Source organism: Panthera onca, chromosome A3, assembly GCF_046562875.1.
Source record: "Panthera onca isolate mPanOnc1 chromosome A3, mPanOnc1 haplotype 2, whole genome shotgun sequence".
Classification (NCBI taxonomy): Eukaryota; Metazoa; Chordata; class Mammalia; order Carnivora; family Felidae; genus Panthera; species Panthera onca.
Window position 1 is genome coordinate 116567582 of NC_138341.1, and position 18457 is coordinate 116586038.

The window sequence follows — 18457 nt, forward strand, 5'->3', positions numbered from 1 at the left end:
GTGTCACTGGGTGGCAACAGCATGTCAGGGTTTCTGTTAAAGAAGAATTTCCTGAAGATTCCGGTCAGATGGCATGAATTTGTTGTCTGCCTGCATTCTGATAGAGAAGACTTATAGCAGATGCAACAAGTCAAAGCCCCTGTCCACAGGGAGCTGGAGTCCAATGGACAAGAACAGATGAGCACTCGTCAATGAGTCACAGACAGTACTGTGTACTGACTAGAAGTACGTAGGGGACTGGGGACTGAGGCAAGAAGGCATGAGCTGGCCCTTGAAGGATGGAGGAGTTGGCATGCTGGTGAGATTGGTCAGCCTGTGGCAGAGTGTGCTGGGGCCAAGGTTGGATGGGGAGGGAGGGAGATTATGGAGGGCCTTGGGATCCAGATTCGAACTCATGGATAATAAGGAACTATCATATGTTCTTGACTTAAAACCACTTCTGGGGCTTCAAAAACACTGAGTTGACCTTTGGCTAAAGTCAGTCTGTAGAGTTCAGACATTCCACGGAGCCTCATTCTTCTGCTCTGGGTGAATGCCCTTGGCATCCCTTCCTGGACACACCAGCTGGAACCAACTCTGGTCCTCTGCAGTCCAACCACGTGTCAAGCCAGTAAAGAGGATAGACTATGGCAGAATTCGTCACTAATAGACTCACCCTGGTGGAGGCACCCTGGACTGAACCCAGTTCACAGACTTAAGAGTTAACTGTTGGCAACTTCCTTGAAGCCTAAGAGAACAGCTTCTCTAAAACAGCAGGGCATGGCCTTTCTCTGACCCTTCAACTGATTTCCTTCTGGAATTCCTTTTCCTAAGCCTGAGGATGGAGCTAAGGCCAGTTAAGAATGCAGGGGTTTGAGGGCAGCACTGCACTCCCCCAACCTGTTTACTCAGGGCTCAGGCCCCATCTGTTTCATCACATCACACAGTAGACAGGGTGCTGTTCACCACTGCTGAAGTTTTGTTCTAAAAATTCATGGCATGGGACTCAGCAACAGACACTTAGTAAAAAGTTACAGCTTAGAGCTCCCCAGAATTATATCTGGAGCCCCAGAGATGCTGGCCTGGACCCTGCCTCTATTCAGATTCCCTGTGGCTCAGAATCCTCACCTGGCCTTTCCTATGCTAGGAGTTCTTAAGGACAAACAGGACTTCTCTTGGTTCCTTACTTTTTGGTCCTTCGCCTCTGGTTCTCTAGCTTAGAGAAGAGTGTGGATCTTCTAGGCAGGACCCAACCTTGCCTAAAGGCATCAGGCCAGACCTTCCTTTCCTTCTCCACCCCACATGCCACAGCGAATCTGGTGGTTGGGAAATGTCTCTGACCAGCAAGGTCTCGTGGATGCACTTGAGGATGGTGACATTGGTCACCAGAATCTGGGGGGAAAGGTCAGAGCTGAGGTCAGAGGCCTCCTTTCACAAAACTTTTCTCCTCTGTTCCAGCCTCTCCTTGTCTCCTTTGCTAGAGGCTGGTACAGAACAGAAAGTCTTGAGAGTCGAAGAGGACAAGAGCTGAGTCAGAGTCTGGGCAATGTTCCTAGGGAGTGCCTGGGTCTGCCAGGTGCGGCACCCCATTCTCTCAGTGAGCCTCCATAGTTTGCATGTTACAGCAATGATCACCAGAGCACAATTCAATTACCTTGACTCATATGCTTCCCTACACGGGACTAGTAGAAGCGTGAAGGCAGAAAAGCATGAAGTAGAGAAGGAAAAACTGGTTGTAGGTTAGGGAGGTGGGGAGTATACAGTCACACACTGCAGAGTGACGACAAGATCAACATTTACACCAAAAAGCCAGGGCTGTCTGCTCCAGGCCTGGGGCCTCCACCCTCACACCACCTGGTAAAAGATGCCCTTTTCCACCTTGGGTCAAGACCACTACAGTCCACCCTATATCTGGTGGCTGCGACAACACCAGCAGTGTGTGGATATTCTCTCCAGGTCATGGGCATTCTCAGGTGCATTATGTGCAGGTAGATTCTGTTTGTTGCCTTTGTTGTTCTCTGGACCTAAAACTGGGACCTGGTTCATTCTGCAGAGATAGGAAAAGAAGTCAGGAAGGCTTTGGGGCTCACAGGCTGGCACTGCTCACCACCCTCACCCTCTGAGCACAGGTGGTGCTCCTCAGTGGATACTCCATATTGTGAAGACTTCAGATTCCCCGAGTTCCACGTTGCATAGCACAGGACTGGCATGGGTGGGTCTCAGGGCTTCGCTGTGGGGATCAGCTGAAAAGTTCCTCCTTGGCCAGCTGGAATGGGGTTAGGTCTCCTAGCATCAGTGCCTACAAAGAAGAGCACAGACCAGTTACCACTTCACCCCCATGTTCTAACACAGAGGAGGCTGGGCCCCATCAGAGTAGAGAAAGGAGTCAGGGAGGGGATACAGCCCAGAGCCCAGGAACTCTGGAAATCGTGGTCTCCGACTCCACAAGGAGCTTCAGGGCTCATCTGGAAGCGCTGGTCAAACTAGGCAGACACTGCTGGTGGAATCAGGCCATCCAGACGAGCAACCTCAGGGCCTCTGCAGCTCTGGGGCCAGTAGCAGAACTTCCAGAAGTACCAGTGGAGGGGGGGATACCTCACCTACAAAAGCAGCAAGGCAATCTGCAGCCTAAGACTTGGCATGCAGGCCTCATCTCAGCCCATGGAACAGGTCCCTTTTCAGCCAGATGGTTGGTTAGTTGTTTGGTCTTAGGACAGATGACACCTTCAGCTGCCTGCCCCCCACCCCTGCAATACCTCACCTCCTCCCTCTGGCCCACTAAACACCTATTCACTCCCCAGGGCTGAGGATGGAGCAGCCGAGCTCTGTGCAAACACTAGGCCCTGCAGAGCGGGGGCAGTGGTGTGCGGAGGCAGGGAGCAGAAAGAAGCAGGGGCTGTCGGTGTGCTGCAAGCAGTGATCCCTCAGGCGCAGTGGGGAAGACATGCAGACTCGGCTCTGCTCACCACACTTAGAAAGTAGGCAAGGGAGGAGGAAGTCCAAGAACATGGGGTCTCAACTTGGGGCCCTAGAATTTACTCCCTCTACCCTGCTGAGACCAGGGGTTGTCCAGACCCCGATGGAGGTGAGGATGAGAAGAGAGGCTCCTCCAGAGAAAGTAGGGCTGTGCTCCCACTTCATTTACATCAGTCGCCTGTCACAGTATACACATTTTGACCTCTTTTCTCTTGGTCCTTTGTTAACCAATGCTACCAGCTCTTTATAGCCTCCATAGGCCCTGAAACCTGACACAGGTGGGATGGCTTGGAGGTAAAAAGGTGAATGGGTCAGTGATCAAAGAGAAATGAGCCTCTCTACTAGGGCTGTGCGATGTGCTCCTCAGAGTGGGTGCTCTCTGTTCCCAGCACATGGCCATATGTGTGGACGTAGGGAGGGAGAGAAGAATAAGCATTCAAATCTGGTTCTTTTTAATGTCTACAAGTCCTTGAGGTGAGGGAATCTGGGAAGGCTTATACCAGTGCCTGATAATCCACACATCTCTCCTGGACTTCCTGTCTTAGTTTCCTGTTATGTCTCCTAGATCTGAGGATTCCAGCCCTACCAGTCAGATCCAAGGGTCTAAGGCTTGTTGCTGGCCAAGAATAGCCTCACATTCGAGCTGGCCAATTCCCTTGCCTTCTGCTGTTGCATTGTGGCTCGACATGTCAGGCTGCAGCCTTTAGAAGTAACTGCCTTCCCTGTATAAGGGCCCACTTCTTGTCTGCCCAACTCCAGATACAGAATCCTTACGGATAAAATGGCTGGTTGCTGCCCCTTGCCCTGAATCCAACTGTCCATTCACTTGGAAATACTCATTAAACCTGTGTGTCATGAAGCACCGTAAAGAGGAGCTCTTCTCCAGGGGGGACAGAGTCTGCACCTAAACAAACACTTGCAGAATGACCTGGATGTCCAGAAGAGACTCACTGGCCACTCAAATGAAGCCAGAGGAAGTGTCACAGAATATCCTGGAGGCAGAGAGGCCTGGAGAGCCCTTTCAGAGTGTTTTTAAGCTGATCGGATAGATAACACTGTGTTTATGGGGTCCAGAGGTGTGCCTGTGGGTCCCAAGAGCGATAGCAGGCTCTTGGAGCTATACCAGCTAGCCTGTTCAGTTTAGATCTTTCCTACTAGAGCTGAAGCATCAGCCATAGGTGAACTTGATGTTCAGCCCACAAGCCTAAAACCCACCATTAAGGCCTCATTCTTTTCCCGTGGGGCAATGCATAGGACGAGTGGCTGGCTGACTCAGACACCAAACACTGGGAAAAGTAGGAAGCTATAGTCACAGACTTCAGCACCACATAGCCCTGGTGGCCTCCATCACAGCTCCATAGTCACCTGCTAAGCCCTACAGGGTGCTCCACTAGAGGCTGAGTGGAGGGAGGGGAGAGGCAACATTTAGTGTATCCTGTGGCCTCCTGGAGAAGGGGTTGATGCTCAATGGGGTTCTTCATGCCAGCCCAGTATCAGGACCCCACCACACAAGTCACATTGTGAATTCCTGCATGGAGGCCTTGTGGGTAACCGCCTTCACCTTGGCATTCACCTCAGGGTCCAGCTGGCAAGGGTGGGCTTGGCAATCAAGCATAATGGGGACAGGAATAAAGAGTGAGAATATGTGCCAAGACTAATGTGGTGCATCTCTTAGAGATGGACGCCATCTATTGCCAGTGTGGGGTTGTTAAGCACAAGGCAGAAAAGGTAAAGGAAGAGACTTTGGCCCCTCTTTTTAAAAAAAATTTTTTTTTTCTAATGTTTATTTTTGAGAGAGAGAACGAGCTGGGGAGAGGCAGAGAGAGAGAGAAGAAGCCAGGATCTGAAGCAGGCTCTGCACTGTCGGCGCAGAGCCCGATGCAGAGCTCAAACCCACAAACTGTGAGATCATGACCTGAACCCAAGTCGAACACTTGACTGACTGCGCCACCCAGGTGTCCCTTTTTGACCCCTCTTGAGGAAAGAATCTACAGGAAAACTTTTTGATGTGGTTAAAAGTAAATTTCTATCTAACCAAACTTTTTTTTGTTTGCTTCTTTTATTTAAAATGAAACCAATGCATGTACATGGTTATAAAATGAAGTAGAAAAGAAGGTAGCAGTTTCCCATCCAGTTTTTTTCAACCTCTCTCCAGGGGCAACCAATTTTTTAAGACTCTATTTATAGGGTGCCTGGGTGGCTCAGCCAGATGAGCATCTGACTCTTGATTTTGGCTCAGGTCATGGTCCCAGGGTCACAGGATCAAGCCCACATCGGGCTCCACAGTGAGCTTGGAGCCTGCTTGAGATTCTCTCTCTTTCTCCCTCTGCCCCTCTCCCGAACACTCTCTCACTCTCTCTCTAAAATAAAAAAATTTTAAAGACTCTACTTTTACACTTGACCTTATCCAAAAGGCTGAGAAGCGATAAAGACTCTATTTTTAGAGTGGCCAACTTTATTCCTCTAAAGACCTGTAATATGTTTTATGATGTCATAATAGGTCCAGTATCCAGAATAACATGGTAATAGGTAGTAGCACTGCTCACACCTTTGGGGATTCTTGGGCTCTGGCTCCAAACTAGACATCCCATACACCTCAGTGCCCTTGGGGAGGCGGGTACGTGTGCTCTTGGCTGTATGAGGGATATTTGCATTATGTTAGTGTGTGTATGTGCTTTGGGGGCAGCCAAGGAGGTAGAACATAGTGGATATTTGCTTTGTATACCCAGCAACCAAACACCCTCATTAGCGGAGGCTATTTGGTTACCCTGAACTACTGTTTCTATAAAAACAGCAGGATAAATGCTCCCTCTCCCCCGAGTTGATGGTTTCCTCTAACGAATTGTTTTTATTTCTGAGTATCATTATGGACTCAAGGATTCTTTGTATATTCACTGTGATTCCATCATGACAATGGCTGTTTTTAATGTTGAAATCTTCCCAACTATGATGTCTAGATTTTCCTGGTACTTTTCCTCTACAGATCTAGAATCGTTTCATGGGAAAGAAGTATTTAGAAAACAAAATCTGAGTTCCAGGATTGATCATTTCTACAGATATGTTATGGCTTTTAGACCATTCAGATAACAGAGCAGAAAATGTATTTGGAAAATCGTGAGTTTATGGTGATGTGGGTTGCACAGCAATGTGAATGTACTTAGTGCCACTGAACTATACACTTTAGAATGATAAAAATGTAAATCTTACGTATATTTTGCCACAATAAAAAATAATTTAAAAATTGAGTTTATAATATTTCCAGTTTGAATTTAATGTCACAGAGTTTTTACTATACCTGTTTGACTTTGTATTTGGTTCCTAATAATATTAATATAATTACTTATTTACTTTATTCCATGATACCCATTATATAGTTTCAAAAATAATACTAATATTATAATAAATCTGCTAAGTGAAGTGAAAATTTTTTTCAGTGCTTACTTATTTTTGAGAGAGAGAGAGAGAGAGAGAGACAGAGCACGAGTGGGGGAGGAGCAGAGAGAGAGGGAGACACAGAATCTGAAGCAGGCTCCAGTCTCTGAGTTGTCAGCACAGAGCCCAACATGGGGCTCGAACTCACCAGCCATGAGATCATGACCTAAGCTGAAGTTGGACACTCAACCGACTGAGCCACCCAGGTGCCCCACTAAGTGAAGTTTAAATTTTCTTTATAGTTCTTTTTGTCTACAGAATATATCCTGTAAAGGATACATAGTGTATTGAGTTCCAAAGGAACTTGAAATAATTCTTTTCCCTGGTGCTTATATTACCAATCTGATAGGCAGTTAGGTCCATTTGATTTGTTCTCAACTTTAGGGTTTGCTTTTTCCTCTTTTTCATTTGATTATATTTTTTGGTTATACACACACACATATACACATATAATGTGACATATGTATATAAATGTCATATGGGGACATGTTTGCTGTATACACACACACACACACACACACACACACATATACACACATACACACATATAATGTGACATATGCATATAAATGTCATATGGGGACATATTTGCTGTTAGAATGCAGCCTTTAATACCACCAGGAATCCATTGGGAGGAATAAGCTACAGTTTTATTTAGCAGCAGAGTGATTTATATCCAGGGTCAACTAAAACCCTAGTCCCTCTCTGATACTCCATGGTCCCCTTGACTACCTGTCAGTCTCCTGGGGCTTCCAATGGGCTGAACAGGCTGGAAAACATCTCAGTTGTAGACAACAACTTTCCCCTCACACTCCAGCTTAAAGATGATCTTTTGCTCTTCTTTGAAACTGTGCATGTTACTCTTGAGCCAATATTTATCATCCCAGTAATGGGACAACCTCATGAGCTTCTCTGTCCCAAAAACCAAATAAGGATACCTGGGAAATAGGATATGACAGGAGAGGGGCACAGGGTCACAGCCTGGATCCTGTCCTGCCTCCATGCCCACCAATCATCCTTTAGCAAATATTCATTTAACATCTAGTGTGATAGTCTTCCTTTTGGACCTCGGAGGAGAACAGAGCTCACCTTCTCCGGGGAAGACACACTCTGAACACACAGTATGACCCCGGAGCCCAGTAAAGAGAGTGTCAATGAGTTGTTCCTGATTATATTGGAGGAAAAGAGGATTCCCCAGGGAAACAAGAGAAGGGCATTCCAGGCAGAGGCAGCAGTGTGTGAGAAGGCAGGAGGGATCTAGTGTGTTTGGGGAATGCCAAGAAGCACAGTGTGTGTTTAGGGAGAGAAGGCAGTGGTGGTTAGATCATGAAGGGTCTTAAAAGCCAGGCAAAGAACTTTAGACTCAACCTGAAGTCCCTGGGAAAATGGACATTTTTGGCAGAAGGATGAAGGTCAGTGAGTTGAAGAAGTTGTCTTACCTGGTCACATGTGTGCAGGGCATACAACAAACCCACGAACCCCAAGGATGGAAACCAACTGTGTTTCCCCAGCCAACAATGCTGGACATACTGGAGAAAGTTGAGGCTGATCACCAAGACCTAGAGAATATAAGGGAGAGTGCTGACCTGAAGGGCATCCGGTGGCTGCCCACAGCCACATTATCCTGCTCCTCCCCCCTTACCCTCCTGGATCCCTCACCTTGTCTTTGCTCTTGTTACTTCCACCGGGGACCTGGACTATCTGAAATCTAAAAAGGGATTGGGATGTGGGAATTTTAGAGTCATTTGACACAGAAGCCCCCAAGCTTAGGTAAGCCTTGAGGGTGCCCCAAAATTCAGCAAGGGTCCCTCTGGAGTCCCCACTGTCACCCTCTGCAATGGCTCCACTCACTGCCATACCCAGGGTTTACTGGGCTTCTGAAGCTCTGTTCCCGCAGCACTTCCATAAACCACTTTAGACCAGATGAATTCAGAGGAAGCAGCAGCAGTTGGGTGCCAGGATCCTGTGCGCTAGCCATCTCAGGGTACATAATGCGCATGGTGGTTTTGTTCCCCACATCCATCTCAAAGCCTTGGACAGGGGCCTGGTTCATCCTAGAAAGGAGAGCAGAGTGGAGATTTGGGGGAAGAAGGGGATTTGGTCTGACCTTCCTGGTCTCCACCTCCTACTCTGCACCCACCTGAGGACCATGCCATGTTGGTTAATCCTGAATCCATGGCCAGAGCCCCATAGGAACCTTGAGTTTCCAACCACTGCACAGGTCCGGCAGCTGGGCCCTGCATAGCCCTGTGCATGTCTGGGAGACTTTTCTACTGGCTGCTGGTCCTGACCCTCAAACTCTTTCTTTGACTTGACACCCTGAAGTTCAGAAAAGCATAGGAGGAAGGAATAGGGGCTCATCTCAGACTCACTATCTTTGGAAGAAGATTAGAGCTTGGGACCGTGAAGGGAGAGATGGGCAGAGCATGGTGTTGGGAGCAGGGACTGGACAGAGACCAATACTGTGTACTGACCAACCGCAATATCAGAGCATCAGAGGACATGGGCTCTTCTGACTTCTGCACAGGCTCAACGGCCCTTTCGAAGCATTCATCAAACCAGTCAGATCCTCCAGGTGTGTGGAGGCAGGCAGGGCACTCGAAGATCTCAGATGAACACATACACTTTCTGAAAGATCTGAAGCATTGGCAGGATTCTGGCCTTGACTGTATTCTGGCCTTTTCATGGAGGTCATTCTGGCTGAATTCCTGGCTCAGGAAGGAGGCTATCAGCCACAATGTAAGCATACAGGCAGCTACCAGACTCCTCTTCAAGTATCGAACCCTCATCTCTGGCATCCACGATGGTGCCCCAGCAGACAGTAGTTTAGCTCTGACACCTGGTACTGGGAAGGAGGAGGGGCTGGGGCCAACAGACCAGTGCCCCCTGTCCTGATGGCTTCCGTTCCTCCCCTAACCCTTCACACCACATCTCAGTCCCAACACCTCACCTCTTGCTTCCTCAGCCACCTGCTAAATGCTAAAAGGAAATCTGCTAAGGCCTGGGGTGGAGGTTGAGAAGAAGGGAGAGGTGACACCTGTGTTCTGTGGTCTCCCAGAGGAGATTGATACCCAGTGAGGTCTTTCACGCCAACCCAGTTATAACAGGGACCTCATCACAGACACCACATTGTGACCTCCACTATGAAGGGTTATTGGCAAGTCCCCCTTCTTCACTTTGGCATTCAGCCCAGAGCCCAGCTGACAAGGGAGGCTTGGAAGTCAAGTGTCAAGGGAACAAGAGGGTGAGGAGGGAATGGATATGTGCCAAGTCTGATGTAGACGAGCAGGAGACAGAGAAGGGAAAGGAAGGGCCGTTTGGAACCATCTGGGTCAGAGAAAATTTATCATATTGACGAATTCATGATAGATGAATACTTGGTCTATTTAACCCTTTTTAAAAACTTTTTAATGTTTATTTATTTTTGAGAGAGAGACAATGAGTTGGGGGAGGGCAGAGGGAGAGAGAGACACAGAATCTAAAGCAGGCTCCAGGCTCTGAGCTGTCAGCACAGAGCCCGACGTGGAGCTCAAATTCACGAACAGTGAGATCATGACCTGAACCTAAGTCAGGTGCTTAACCGACTGAGCCACCCAGGTGCCCCTGGTCTCTTCTACTCTTAAAACCTCTCAAGCATTGAATTCATTTTCTTTTTGACAATTATCACCAAGGTAAATACCCGCAAATTATTTTTTCAAAACAAAACCAAAACAAATCACATTGTCCACAAAGGCTTTTAACATGAAGCAACTGCCCTTATTCCTCTTTACCTGAGGCCTCTCCTCAGAGGCATCCTCTTTTTTTTTTTTAATTTTTTTTTTATGTTTTTTTTATTTTTGAGACAGAGAGAGACAGAGCGTAAGCAGGGGAGGGGCAGAGAGAAAGTGAGACACAGAATCCGAAGCAGGCTCCAGGCTCTGAGCTGTCAGCACAGAGCCAGATGCAGGGCTCGAACTCCAACTCACAGACAGTGAGATCATGACCTGAGCTGAAGTCGGACATTTAACCGACTGAGCCACTCAGGCGCCCCAGAGACATCCTCTTCTAACTGTTCTTCAACATTTGCTTCCGTATCTCTAAATGATTTAAAAAAAAAAAAAAATTGAGGGAGGGCACCTGGGTGGTTCAGTCAGTTGAGTGTCTGACTTCGGCTCAGGTCATGATCTCAAGGTTTGTGAGTTCGAGCACTGCGTCGGGCTCTGTGCTGTCAGCTCAGAGCCTGGAGCCTGCTTGGGATTCTGTGTCACCTCCTCTCTCTGCCCCTCTCCCACTTGTGATCTGTCTCTCTCTGTCTCTCAAAAATAAATAAATGTAAAAAAAAATGATATGCTCATACCACTGTATCATGATACTATGTGTACTCTACCCGCTATATACATCATATCATTATGTTTAGTAGTACCCTCTTGGTTACTTTGTAATTTTATATAATGGACCCTAACATCTATTTCTCATTCTGTAGCTACAAGACAAGATTTCTTGAAGCCCTTCTCTCTGAGAATGTTGTGCCATACACTTCTATTTGTCAATTATCTTCCCTTTACACGTCCCAACATTGGTATTTTAAACTTCTACATCAAGGATAATATTTACATTCTGTTGTGTCATTAAGCTTCATGTGCTTTGTCTCTAGCGGTGCTATCCCAAAGAAATATGTGAACCAATATTTAATGTCTAAATATTGTCATTTCAACATGTATGCAATATAAAAGTATTATTGAGATATTTTGCATTCTCCTTGCTTGAAACTTAAGTCTCCTTTTTTAAAAAATATATTTATTTTGGGGAGAGTGCAAGCGGGGCAAGAGGCAGAGAGAGGGGGACAGAGAATCCCAAGCAGGCTCTGCACTGACAGGCTGACAGCAGTGAGCCCAAAGTGAGGCTTGAATTCATGAACTGCAAGATCATGACCTGATCTGAAGTCAGACACTCAACCGACTGAGCCACCCAGGCACTCTGAAACAAAGTCTTCTAAATCCAAATTGTATTTTACACTCACGATATATCTAAATTTGAGTACTCAGTTTTCATCAAATACATGATCTATACATTTTATAAAATTTTATAATATAAAAAGTAGATTTACATATGCAAGTTATAACAAGTATACTTAAAGGTATACTTAACTGAATTGTGTTCACTTTTAAATTCAGACTAATGAAAATTTTTATTTCTTACTTGCACTAGCTACATTTCACATGCTCATCCACCATATTGGATGGCAGAGAACTATAGTCCCTAACTATATAGAACTATATAGTCCATAACTATAGATTCCAGAAGTCCAAATTCTATTATCATGTTCACATTATTGTGACTAGACAAATATTGTTTCCTATAGAGTCTAGTAGTGAACTAGGACTACTTTCCTTTTATATTTTTTTATTTTTTTTTAATGTTTTTTATTTATTTTTGAGACAGAGAGAGACAGAGCATGAACAGGGGAGGGGCAGAGAGAGAGGGAGACACAGAATCCGAAGCAGGCTCCAGGCTCTGAGCTGTCAGTACAGAGCCCGACACGGGGCTCAAACTCATGAACCGTGAGATCATGACCTGAGCCGAAGTCGGACGCTTAACCGACTGAGCCACCCAGGCGCCCCAAGGACTACTTTCCTTTTACTGTTCATTATAATTTCCTAAGAAAGGCTATATAGAAGATAAACGTTTTGAATCCTTGCATGTCTAGAAAAGCCATTATTCTGCTTACAGTGGGTAGAATTGTGTCCCTGAAAAAAATATGTTCAGGTCCTGGCCCCTGGTACCTGTAAATGTGACCTTATTTGGAAATAGGGTATTCGCAAATGTAATTGAGCTAGAAAAAAATTCATGCTGGATTAGGATTGGCCTTAATCCAATGACTGGTGTCCTTATAAAATGAGGAAAATTTGGGAACCAAAGACACAGGGGAGAGTTCCATAGAACAGATTCCCCCTCAGAACCTCCAGAAGGGACCAACCTGAATTTTGGACTTCTAGCTTCCAGAACTATGAGAGAATATAAATTTCTGTTGTTTTAAGCTACCTAGGGGTGCCTGGGTGGCTCAGTCGGTTAAGCATCCGACTTCAGCTCAGGTCACGAACTCACTGTGAGTTCAAGTCCCATATAAGGCTCTGCATTGACAACTTGGAGCCTGCTTGGGATTCTTTCTCTTCCCTCTCTCTACCCCTCCCCTGATTAAGCTCACATATGCTCTCTCTCAAAATTAATTAATTAAAATAAAATAAAATAAAATAAAATAAAATAAAGGATAAAAGAGAGGATTTGTGGGGACCTAGGTGGCTCAGTCAATTAGGCATCAAGTCTTGGTTTCGGTTCAGGTCATGACCTTGCTGTTCGTGAGTTCAAGCCCCACACTGGGCTCAGTGCAGAGCCTACTTGGGATTCTCTCTCTCTTTCTCTCTCTCTCTCTCTTTCTCTCTTTCTTCCCCCCTACCTCTCAAAATAAATAAATGAACTTAAAAACAAAGTTACCTATTTTGTGCTAATTCGTTACGGGAACCCTGGAGACCACAATGTCCTTAGGCTTGATTGATAGTTTGGCTGGGTGTAAAAGATCCTAGGTTGCAAAAGTAGCTCCAGAGCCTGATGGCATGTTCCATCATCTTCCAGACTCCAGTGCTGTTGACAGAAGTGTGATGTTTGATCCTTGCTATCTGTGTTAGTTGGAATTCTTGGTCTCAGAAACAGAAACAAACTGCTAAAAATGTAAGCAGAAAAACAACTCATTGGTTAAACATCTAACAGTTTACAGAATAGTTATGAAATCTAGAGAATCAGTCTGAGGCAAGACATAGCCAAAGACGACCCCAGGAATGACCAACCTGGAATGTCACAACTATTGCCACCACAACCAGATTCTCGATGTTGTGGGACACTATAGTAGTTTCAACATGGTGACAAATTCTTTTCAGGTCCTTCCATGAGGAAGAGGAGTCCATTTCCCCATTTCTTGAACCTGAGGTCATGTTATGACTTCATCTAACTAATACCATGCTGCAGAAGTGACATTGTGTGACTTCATAGCCTCAGCCTTAACAGGCCTTGCATCTCCTAATCTCATTCTCTGGTAATGCCTCCACCAAGAAGTCCAGGATCAAAAATTATGTTGAGAGGGAAGCCCAGCAACCTAGCAATCCCAGCCATCCCGGCTAGGGCACAGACATGCAAGTGAGGCCATCGGAGACCATGCAGCCTCAACTAAGCCACAAGCTATCAGCACCTGCATAAGGGACCACTAGAAAAACTGCCCTATTGATCCATATCATTGCAATAAATAATAATTGTTGTGTTAAGTCACTACATCTTCAGGGAAGTTTCCTATGAAATAATACATAATGGATACAGACATTCTGCCCAGTTCAGACTAGCTATAGAGAATAATCTCTTACCCTGCACTTTCACATCATGACATCAAGTTTCAAAGTTCATGAAAGAACCATATGATTGAACCCACGTAGGTCACATGCCCATGTTCTCACTTCGATGAGGCAGGAAGGGGAACTACAGGACCCATTTTGCATTCATTGGTGGGAGGCAGAACCCTGACTCCACTTATCTTGGGTTAGTCTCCAGTAGAAAGAGGCATTGTTTCTCTCTCTCTTATCATAGTGTGTGTTGGAATAGCTATCCTTACGCCTCTAATTTTTTCTCCCCTCTTTTTGTTGATAGTATGGCAAGAGTACTTTTCTGTCATGGATAGCAAGTTACAAATGGCTAAACAGAAATTTATTTCTTATTCATACAAATTCAAAATAGATAGGAATAGGGTAGTGCCTCTATTTCATGAAGTATCCAGGCACTCAATAAAACAGTAACCAAGTCTCCGTCATCTTCAACACAGTGATTCTGAGATTTTCATGGGCATCCACATACAGCTGGGTGTTAGGAGAAGAGGAAGAAAATGGTAAGTGGGAGGGAGACTATTTAGACCAGGCACAGAAGTAGCACACAAGATATATGTATGCATACACTGAACAGAAATCAACTACATTGCCATACTAAGTACAAGACAACAGGGAAAACATAGTCTTGTGTTTTCTCGGGAATAACAGATGAGTTTGCTTAACATCAAGCCTGTCTCTGCTGCATTACTATCTCTGTTTCCACATTCACCTTACTGTATGTCTACTCTCAGCATCAGTTCTTGTTCAGAATACCAGATCAAACTTGCTACCTGGTGACTTCTGAGTGTTTCTCCAAGATTTGTTTGTTTTTTAACCTCCAGTTGAATTAGTTTCACCAAATTTAAGGTTTTTATTTTTTTTTTAAGGCCCCAGCACAGGGGCCTGACGTGCGTCATGACACAGGTCCCAATGCAGGGCCCAAACTCATGACCCTGAGATCAAGACCTGAGCAGAGATCAAGAGTCAGGTGCCTAACTGAATGAACCACCCAGGAGCCCTCAAATTTAAGCATTTGACACATGAGGATATTGTTACATTTTTCTGAAAAATTAACCATTCTAAGGGTTTTTTTTTCAGTCTCTGCCTGATTTTCCTTCAAAAACATTAGGCTGCTTTTTAAAATCTTAATGCTTATCTGTAAGATTAAAACTACTTTGAGGGTGCTCTGCTGGCTCAGTCAGTGGAGCATGTGACTCGATCTTGGGGGTGTGAGTTCAAGTCCTACATTGCGTGTGGAGATTAGTTAAAAAATTTAAAAATCTATAAAAAGACCCTACTCTGTATATGAAGATATTCTGCTTTTTATCTCAATGAAATTTTTTCTATTTCATCTTTTTCCAGTTTAATTGATATAATTGTCATATAATGTTGTATTAGCTTAAGGTATTCAACAAAATGATTTAATATATGTTTATGTTGTGAAATAGTTGCCACAATAAGTTTAGTTAACATCCATCACCTCACATAGTTAGAATTTTTTTTCTTGGGATGAAGACTTTCAAGATCTACTTTCTTAGATTCAAATATACAATATCATACTGTTAACTATAGTTACCATGAGGTACATTACATCCCCAGATTTTATAACTGGAAGTTTGTGCCTTTTGACCACCTTTACCCATTTCCCCCACCCCCATCACTCACTTCTGAAAACCACCAATCTGCTCTCTATTTCTATGAGTTTGGTGTTTTTAGTCTCACGTATAAGTGAGATCATGCGATATTTATCTTTCTCTGTCTGAATTATTTCACTTAGGATAATGCCCTCAAAGTCTATCCATGTTGTTGCAAATGGCAGGATTTCCTTCTTTTGTGGCTAAATTTTAGATAGATAGTAATAGTTAGATATAGTTAGATAGATATAGTTAGATATAGATATACAGATATACAGATATGTACAGATATACATATATATATTATATATATATTATATATATATACATATATAATATTTTCTTTATTCATCCATTGATGGACTCTTAGGTTGTCTCAATGTCTTAGCAATTGTAAATAATGCTGCAGTAAATGTGGAGGTGCAGATATCTCTTTGAGGTCCTGTTTTTCCTCTGGATGTATACGCATAGTGGAATTTCTAGATTATAAGGTAGTTCTATTTTCAACTTTTTTTTTTTTTTACATTTAAAAATGTATACTTTAATAAGTATATAAACAATTAGGTAAGCTTGTGGAGAAGCTGACCAACATACATATATTAGGAGATACAAGTGTCCATCTAAATTTTCTATTTCATTTTTTTTAACAGAATATTTATTCAAGTTGTTTAATGTAGCTTCTCATGTGCTACTTTGGAAGTCCTTTATTGTAAAGACTATTCCTTTGATGGCAAACAGCAGCCACACGGTCAGTGATTATTCCGGACCTCCACGTTGGATAAATTCCATTTCTTCTTTTTTTTTTTTTTTTTTTTTCAACGTTTATTTATTTTTGGGACAGAGAGAGACAGAGCATGAACGGGGGAGGGACAGAGAGAGAGGGAGACACAGAATCGGAAACAGGCTCCAGGCTCCGAGCCATCAGCCCAGAGCCTGACGCGGGGCTCGAACTCACAGACCGTGAGATCGTGACCTGGCTGAAGTCGGACGCTTAACCGACTGCGCCACCCAGGCGCCCCTAAATTCCATTTCTTCTTGAGACACAAGCTTCCTTCTGTATTTCCGAGGTAATGTTTTTATTATTTCTGCAGTGTCTGGAGGACCCTGATGCATCAGCAAATCTGGTGATTTACTTCCCTTAGAATGCTGTGAAATTGAAGAAGAGTGAGGTGGTAGTCCTGCTGATCTCAAAACTTCTGATACATTGGGTTTAGGATTGTCTCTTCTGTCAGGGAACCTTATTAATGGAGTATGTGGCTTGACTGCCTGAACGACCCTGCTGGCAGACGCCATCTTGCTGCCCATCATCTATTTTCAACTTTTGAGGAAACCCCATACTGTTTTCCACAGCAGCTGCACCAATTTACATTGCTACTAACAGTGTACAAGAGTTCTCTTCTCTCTGTAGCCTCGCCAACACTTGTTATCTTGTCTTTTTTATGATAACCATTCTCTTTAAGTCCTCCTCCCTTTCATTTAATTTTTTTTTTTTTTTTTTTTTTGACAGAGCGGAAGCAGGAGAGAGGGGCAGAGGGCAGAGAGCGAGGGAGAGAGAACCTCTCCATGCCCAGCATGGAGCCCAACATGAGGCTGGATCCCACGACCCTGGGATCATGACCTGAGCCAAAATCAAGAGTCAGATGCCCAACTGACTGAGCCACCTGGGCGCCCCAAAGAGTTATTCTGACAGGTGTGAGGTGATATCTTGCTGTGTGTGTATTTTTTATTTAAGATTTTATTTATTTAATTTTTAAGTAGGCTCCATGCCCATCGTGGAAATCATACTCACAGCCTGAGATCAAGAGTCCCATGCTCTACTGACTGAGTCAGTCAGGCACCCTGTTCACTATAGTTTTGATTTGCATTTCCCTGATGATGAGTGATGCTGAGCATTTTTATGTACCTGTTGGCAATTTGTAGGTCTTCTTTAGAAAACTGTCTATTTAGTTTCTATGCCTATTTTTCAATTGGATTGTTCATTTTTTTTTGCTATTGAGTTGTAGGAGTTCTTTATATATTTTGGATATTAACACCTTATCAGATACATGATTTGCAAATATTTTCTCCTATTCTGTAGTTTCCCTTTTCATTTTGTTGATTTCCTTTGCTGTGCAGAAGCTTTTTAGTTTGATGTGGTCCCACTTGTTTCTATTTGCCTGTATTGCCTTTGACAAAAGGCTAGTATTATAGCTAGAAAGCTATTAGCCTCGCATGCAACTTTCCTTAGGTGAGTTCATGCATATCTGAACTTGTCAGCAGTTCTTCCACACATCTAAAATTAAATTCTAATTACTGGGGCACCTGGGTGGCTCAGTTGGTTGAGCGCCCGACTTCGGCTCAGGTCATGATCTCACCGCTCGTGAGATCGAGCCCTGCGTTAGGCTTTGTGCTGACAGCTCGGAGACTGCGGCCTGCTTCAGATTCTGTGCCTTGCTCTCTCTCTGCCCCAACCCACTCACATTCCGTCTCTGTCTCTCTCAAAAATAAACATTAAAAAAAATTCTAATTACTATAATTTTTTTGTTATGGTAAAAACTATATAACATAAAATTTACCATCTAAACCATTTTTAAGTGTGCAGTTCAGTATATTTACATTTTGAAAGAGATCTCCAGAACTTTTTCATCTTGCAAAATTGAACAATAATTTCCCATTCCCACCTCCCCCACCAGCCCCTGGAAACCACCATTATACTTTCTGTTCCTATGAATTTAACTACTCTAGATACTTCATGTAAGAGGAATCATACAGTATTTGTCTTTTTGTGTGTGCTTTATTTCACTTAGTATGTCTTCAAATTGTATTAAAATATTAAATACATATAAAAGAATATAACAAGAAAAAATACCCATGTACCTATCTTTTTTTTAATTTTTATATTTTTTTAGCGTTTTTCATTTTTGAGAGACAGAGAGAGACAGAGCATCTGGGGAAGGGGCAGAGAGGCAAAGAGGGAGACACAGAAATCTAAGCAAGCTCCAGGCCCTGAGGCCTGAAGCGGAGCTTGAACTCATAGACCCCAAGATCATGACCTGAGCTGAAGTCAGACCCTTA

General features: G+C 44.1%; 1 protein-coding gene across 2 annotated transcripts; it reads right to left on the reverse strand.

The window, feature by feature from the left end:
• Window positions 1-83: 83 nt before the first annotated feature.
• LOC132667578 (CMP-N-acetylneuraminate-beta-galactosamide-alpha-2,3-sialyltransferase 1-like) lies at window positions 84-10218 on the reverse strand. Of its 2 annotated transcripts, none has more exons than XM_060616532.2 (5): window positions 8866-10218; window positions 8247-8441; window positions 8047-8095; window positions 7827-7946; window positions 84-2278 (listed from the first exon to the last, which is right to left on the reverse strand). In XM_060616532.2, the coding sequence occupies exons 1-5, from the start codon at window positions 9183-9185 to the stop codon at window positions 2219-2221; spliced, it is 744 nt and encodes a 247-aa protein (XP_060472515.1). In that variant the 5' UTR covers window positions 9186-10218; the 3' UTR covers window positions 84-2218. The 2 variants fall into 2 exon arrangements, with proteins under 2 accessions (XP_060472515.1, XP_060472521.1); XM_060616538.2 differs by lacking the exon at window positions 84-2278 and adding an exon at window positions 6953-7325.
• Between the last annotated feature and the right edge of the window lie 8239 nt (window positions 10219-18457).

What these genes read in the sequence shown, in the direction of transcription:
- LOC132667578 (XM_060616532.2), bottom strand. Translation starts at nt 9,185, where the DNA reads ATGCCAGAGATGAGGGTTCGATACTTGAAGAGGAGTCTGGTAGCTGCC. An exon ending in AGAAGCCCAGTAAACCCTGG is followed by an intron (nt 8,096 to 8,246) that starts GTATGGCAGTGA and finishes ATCCCTTTTTAG; the next exon opens with ATTTCAGATAGTCCAGGTCC. An exon ending in CCCTGCACACATGTGACCAG is followed by an intron (nt 2,279 to 7,826) that starts GTAAGACAACTT and finishes TCTTCTTTGTAG; the next exon opens with GCACTGATGCTAGGAGACCT.